Source organism: Bactrocera dorsalis, chromosome 4 (assembly GCF_023373825.1).
Source record: "Bactrocera dorsalis isolate Fly_Bdor chromosome 4, ASM2337382v1, whole genome shotgun sequence".
In the NCBI taxonomy this organism is placed as follows: domain Eukaryota; kingdom Metazoa; phylum Arthropoda; class Insecta; order Diptera; family Tephritidae; genus Bactrocera; species Bactrocera dorsalis.
Genome location: NC_064306.1, coordinates 21,248,511 through 21,254,980, shown reverse-complemented (window position 1 = coordinate 21,254,980; position 6,470 = coordinate 21,248,511). Strand labels below are relative to the sequence as shown.

Below are 6,470 nucleotides of genomic sequence, written 5' to 3'. Positions count from 1 at the left end.
ATAGCGATCGCCATTCACCGTAACGTTGCGTCCAACAGCATCTTTGAAAAAATACGGTCCAATGATTCCACCAGCGTACAAACCACACCAAACAGTGCATTTTTCGGGATGCATGGGCAGTTCTTGAACGGCTTCTGGTTGCTCTTTACCCCAAATGCGGCAATTTTGCTTATTTACGTAGCCATTCAACCAGAAATGAGCCTCATCGCTGAAAAAAACACGCGCGCGAAACACATTTCGAACCGAACACTGATTTTGGTAATAAAATTCAATGATTTGCAAGCGTTGCTCGTTAGTAAGTCTATTCATGATGAAATGTCAAAGCATACTGAGCATCTTTCTCTTTGACACCATGTCTGAAATTCCACGTGATCTGTCAAATACTAATGCATGAAAATCCTAACCTCAAAAAAATCACCCGTTACATATATACATTATATATATTCGTCGGCTTTAAGTTATATTGGGTAGCCAAAGAAGTCTTCTTCGTATTATATTTTGTCAATAGATGCAGTTGATATCTCTAGTGTTAGAAAGGTGAGATTTTAAACTACATTTAATAAAAAAATTAAATTCGAGGAAGTTGAAAAAAAGTTACAGCTGTTCAAAACCCCGAACTAAACTCTTCCTTATTTATTTTAATGATATATTTGTGCTTACAAATGCTTTCGAAATTTTTTGTTTTGAAACATCTATAGTAATATGGTCAATGTCTCGTTGGGTCATTGTTAACCGCAAATATTATCATATTCTCATTAAGTATAGAATTTGTACTTCGCATTAAGGATTGACCGCAATATCTGTGCGGGCATTTTTTTACGAATACTTAGATAAACCGCTTCACTTCTGCAAATTTAGGTCAAACTCATTCGCACACACCATAACACATTGGCTGCCAAGCTATTTTGATGAAAATCTTCACTGGGTGCCAAGCACGTTTTTTGTTAAATCGATTTGCATATATTCATAGTTTTTTTTCATAAAACTTGCAGAAAGCGTCATAAGGACTTGAAAATTTAACCAAATTTTTGTGCAGATATCAGCGGACGATGATCATATCAAGGCATAAATGATACGACATGACAGCATCTATTTTTGTGAGTCGTACGAAAGCATGTGACATTGCAGTCGCTCTAACACGTTTTATTTGTCTATTAATTTTCTTTCGTTGTTTGATGAAATTCGATAAATATGGTAGAATAGCGCAATCAGAATGAAAGTACAGTGGAGTCTGGATATAGTGAACTAATTTCTGCAAGGCCTGTTCGCAGTATCGAGGTTGTTCACTATATTAAGGTTAACATTTTTTTTTAACTTGGTTTATTAGCTTTAAATTCATGTTTGTTTATGTAAACAAAACAGGTTATATGTATAAAGTAATTTTTTGAAAAATACATACATATTATTGAAAGAATTTACGAATAGATGTTTGCTTTTTGATTTCGGAAATTGACTTTTGGACCGCTTTTTCGCGTAGACTTTTCAGTACTAGTATGCCAGCATAGTCAGTGGTGTTAGCTTCAGCCCATGCGATAGCTATATCGAAGCTTTTAATGGCTTCAGTAGCTTTTATTGAATTTCCGATCTGTCCTTCGCCTTGGCTGTCATCACCAGATTCTTCAGTATCCATGGCATAATTATCTAAATCAATTTCTTCGTCAACTTGGATTGAATTCCACTTCTCAATATCTTGTTCAGTGTAGATTTCCTAAAACAAATAATGTTCACATAAAAACTTAATTAACAGGTGCTTGTCAAGAGGGTGAATAAAATTACCTCCGGTAATACAACTTGCAGCAGACCCTGTATATCATGAACTTCTTTCCAGTTTTCCTGCAATATTTTTTGACGAAGTAAGCTCAAAGGAATATCATCGTATTCATCCTCGCTTTCATTTGCTTCTGTAGTATTTAAGCATTCTAATAAAGGCTTCCAACATTTTACTATTACATTTGCCTGCAGCTGATTCCAAGCAAGCATTAAAAATGATACAGCATCCTTTAAAGTTAAATGTTTTAGAAATTGTGTGATGTCATCCTTTCCTACAGCTAAAAGCAGGAGATGCTTTTTATAATACAGCTTAGTTAAGCGAATTACATTTTGATCCATAGGCTGAATTGAAGGCGTTACATTTGGAGGCATATAAATCACGAATATGGATCCCTCAGCAGTTTTAAGTTCATCTTCTGGAGGATGGCAAGGGGCGTTATCAAGCAAAAGGATACCTTTGGCTGGTAATCCTTTCTGTAGTAAATACTTACAGTACTTGTCCAATAAATTACGAACGAAGAAAAAAATAGTTCCAACTTTAATCATTAATAAAAACATAAATATTTGGCTTATTTCAGAAAAAAATTAGTTTTTATATGCTATATACATTAAACTTAAATTATTATATTTTTGTATTGAATCATATTCAATATTTTGTCGCCATATATATATATATATATATTTTTTTTTTTTTTGCTCTCTATCGTAATTTATTGGACCAGTACTGTATAAACCTAATATCAATTAAAAACGAATAAATACTCTGCAAAAATGTCAGGAGTTGCATTATAAATGTTCCTGAGGGACGAAGCAATGGCGAAACCATTCTCTGAAAATGTTGGCTGTCATCCATGCATTCTTAGAGTTCCGATAGTCTACCGGGATGTCATAAGCCTTAAAAGAGCGCGGCTTCTTGGCATGCCCAATTATTAACGGTTTGACTTTATGCTGACCAGTTGCATTTGTACATGCAAAAAAAGTAATTCTGGCCTTTTCTGCTTTTCTTCCCGGAGCTGTTTTTTCTGTTTGACTGACATATGTTCTATCAGGAAGCATTTTCCAAAACAAGCCGGTCTCGTCTGCGTTATATACTTGGTCCTCGCAAAGCTTCAATTCGTAAATAATGTTTCCGAGTTTATGCTTAAAGGGATCAGTTGCCTGGATATCCGATGAAAGTTTCTCGCCACACACTTTTAAAAGTCGGATTCCAAAGCGAGTTTTAAATCCAGATAACCAACTGGGGCTGGCATGAAAGCTACCTTCTTTTTCCTTAAAGTCTGCGTGCAGCTTCATTGCTTTTTTTCTTTCCCCAGTAACTGGACAATTTTTGTTTCGTTGAGCTATAAACCACTTGTATAACATCTTCTCCATGCGGGGATACTCGCCTCTTCTAAGAGTCTTCCGCTTAGATGCTCCGACTGCCTGGTGGGATATAATACTACGAGCATTTTTTTTATTCCCGAAACTGTTGATTTGGCCACACATAAATCTTTGCTAAGATGAAACACTAGCACCTTTAATGCTTTAATGGAAGGAATTTCTTCACAGGCATGATAACACTTAATTTATTAGCACATAAACAATTTTAAAAATACATATAACAGTACACATTCACTCAGAAGCGCTTTGCACCCGACAAGAGACAAATAAAGACTGGCACCAAATACATAGCAGCAGATTTTCCAGTAAGAAGCATAAAATGAGCAATTTCGGGGAATACCCGACTTTATTTCTGTTTAAGTTTTTTTTAAAAGTTTATGCTTTCCGTTGCGTTTAAAACTCTGTTCACTATTTCGAGTTTTCGATAGTTCACTATTTAGAGTACTCAATGTAAATTTCTAGGCGTTCACTATATCGAGGTGTTCATTACACCGGGGGTTCACTATACACAGACTCCACTGTATATTCGTGCCACAACATGAATGCATTCAGCTACTGTGGTTTTGTATCGACGACCGACCCATGGGATAGAACGAGTAGAAAACGGCCGTCGCTGGCGAAGACATTCGTGGTTTCGGGTAAATATGTACTATGTATTACCTAAAAAGTGTCAATACTGAAATTACTTTTTTAATTGATGAGGGTGAGGGGTGGCTAGAGAGTGAGTACACATATTTATGCAAAGTACTTATTACTTTAGAAAAATAGAAGCAGTCAATGAAACTCCTTGGCGCCCAATTGTTGGGTTCATTTGTTAATAAAATTGTATATTTACCAATTATAAAACAACGATTTCTAAGAACAAACACACAATAGGTAATTAACGCAAATGTACTCAATTTTCCAAAACAGATGTTTATTTTATTAGCAATATGTTGCCTAAAGCAAACAATTGCTGTACACTTAAAAGTTGTTTGTACTCGTACTAATCGATATAGAAATAAAGTTATAAATACAAATATGTCAGAGATTTCTTCGGAGACAGGTTCATAATTCACACGTATTTAATTTCTTTGAGCTCAGCAAGTTCTGCTCGTTTAAAAACCGTTTACCAAACTGATTCTGTGAGAGCGCAACGTCCTTCCAAAGTACCGGTACCAGTACCAATCTATGCATCTCCTACTTCAAATGACACAATATTAGCACTCCGATATACGCCTTTATGTTCACTGACCCACAAAGCACATGTACTAGATCTCCGACATACTAATATGAGCATATTAAGACTTTGTTCATAATTTTAAAATTCTTAATCATCTAAATTAAAATCTATGTCGTCCCCCTTAAAATAGTCCCCCCTTGGTGCCAATACACTTGTGAAAGTCAATTTCCGGAATAGTCCGCGTGGTGATTCACGTTTAATGTCTTCAATTGATTGATTGGTTTCCCCGGAACGGTCGTTTTAGTTTGCTGAACAGCCAGCAGTCACACGGAGCTAAATCAGGCGAGTATTCCTGTGGCACGTTATTAGTTGAAAGTTTGGCAAAAAACTCACGAAGAATCACTGCAGTGTGCGACGGTGCATTGTTGTGGTGCAAAAACTGTGGTGTCGGTCCGTAATTGCTGCCTCTTTTTACGCATAGCTCCGCGCAAACTACGCATAACACTCAAATAGTATTCTTTGCTTAGCCGGAAAGCATTGTTTCACAGACGTCAATGCGACGTTGTTTGTCGAAAAAATTTAGTGATTTTGGAACTAATCGTGTTTTTACTTTTCGAATCTTTCAAATGATTATCACTGATTCTTCCGATATCCACAACTAACTCCAGTAAGATATCTGACTGTTAATTTTCGATTATCAAGCACCAATTCTTTTATTTTGATCATCAATTAATGTTGGTGGTCGTCAACGCGTTCTCGAACTTCTTTGAGTAATTTATACCAATCAAAAACCCTTGTTCCCGATAAACAATTAATTAATTATTTTCCAACATTCTTTTTTGAATTTTTATACTCTTGCAACCAGTTTCTACAGAGTATTATACAAGTAGTTTTGTTCACCTAACGGTTGTATGCATTACCTAAAACTAATTGAGATAGATATAGAATTATACATATATAAATGATCAGGGTGACGAGAAAAGTTGAAATCTGGTTGACTGTCTGTCTGTCCGTCCGTCCGTGCAAGCTGTAACTTGAGTAAAAATTGAGATATCTCGATGAAACTTGGTATAAGAAACCTTATTAGAAAAAAAAAGTTCGAGTTCGTAGATGGGCGTAACCGAACGACTGCCACGCCCACAAATCGTCATTATCTGAAAACACATAGTGTCATAACTAAGCACTAAACAAAGGTATACAATTCATATTTGACACAGGGGATCGCAGTAGCCAGGGGCACCTGTGGGAAAAAATTTTTGAAAAAGTGGGCGTGGCTTCGCTCTCTAATCAGTGTATACACTGCCGATCAACTGAATAGGTTCAAGATCTCAGAGGTAGGAATTTATCTATAATTCCTAAACCAGTTTTCCGATTTACATAATTTTTTTTCCTTAATTCTTAAATCATTTTAAACTAAAATGGTGAAGAAAGTTTTTCAAAAGCATATTATTTATTCTTTATTTATTTATTCTTCTGAAACTTTGTAGGTTTCCCCGTTCATTTTGGAAGTAACAAATTGAAGGTCGCAAGGCCAAAGAGTGATACCGACCCCCACACCATTACGCCTCCCTCACAGCTATGGCGACGGCTCAGGAAATGCTCTTCCTTTCGAAGATCTTGATAATAATAGTTGTATCCATCAAGGCCGTCTAAATTAAATTTTTTTTCGTCGGAAAAAAACACCTTCTGCCATTCGCTCGTCCAGCTCATGTGCTTGCGCGCAAAGAGCAGTCGTAAAGCTTTACGTGCATCATTTAACGGTGTTTTTTTTTTAAGTTTCATTCGTTTTAGATGATCAGCCGACGAAATCACACGTTTAAATGTAGACACACTGGCTGTAACATCGGAAATTTCTTTAATTTTGGGTGCTGAGTGATGCGAATTGGACGCAGCTCGAACAATATGCCTCCTGACTGCCGCAGAAGTGGCGAGTTTGACTCAGCCTTTCAAGTTTTTGCCGTATTCTGTTTTGTTCCTCAAAAAGTTACTCACATTTTTTTTTGGCTTCGTCCAATTTTTTGAGCGATTTTGCGATGGCTAAGACCACTTTCACGGTAGGCTTCGACTTGGTCTCTTTCATACTCGGATTATTGTTCTCTTCGTCCCATTTTTTCATTTAATTTAAATAAAATATATGAAATTAAAAATTTGTATCAAA

General features: G+C 36.2%; 1 protein-coding gene across 1 annotated transcript; it reads right to left on the bottom strand.

Annotated features, from left to right (window-relative positions):
* Positions 1–1,219: 1,219 nt before the first annotated feature.
* Positions 1,220–2,253, bottom strand: LOC125778210 (jerky protein homolog-like). The gene is made up of 2 exons (XM_049454837.1): positions 1,777–2,253; positions 1,220–1,708 (listed from the first exon to the last, which is right to left on the bottom strand). Exons 1-2 carry the CDS (start codon positions 2,140–2,142, stop codon positions 1,403–1,405), a joined length of 672 nt encoding a protein of 223 aa, XP_049310794.1. The 5' UTR covers positions 2,143–2,253; the 3' UTR covers positions 1,220–1,402.
* Between the last annotated feature and the right edge of the window lie 4,217 nt (positions 2,254–6,470).

Coding starts and splice junctions, on each gene's coding strand:
- LOC125778210 (XM_049454837.1), bottom strand. CDS start 2,142: ATGCCTCCAAATGTAACGCCTTCAATTCAGCCTATGGATCAAAATGTA. Junction 1,709..1,776: donor TGCAAGTTGTATTACCGGAG/GTAATTTTATTC, acceptor TATTTGTTTTAG/GAAATCTACACTGAACAAGA.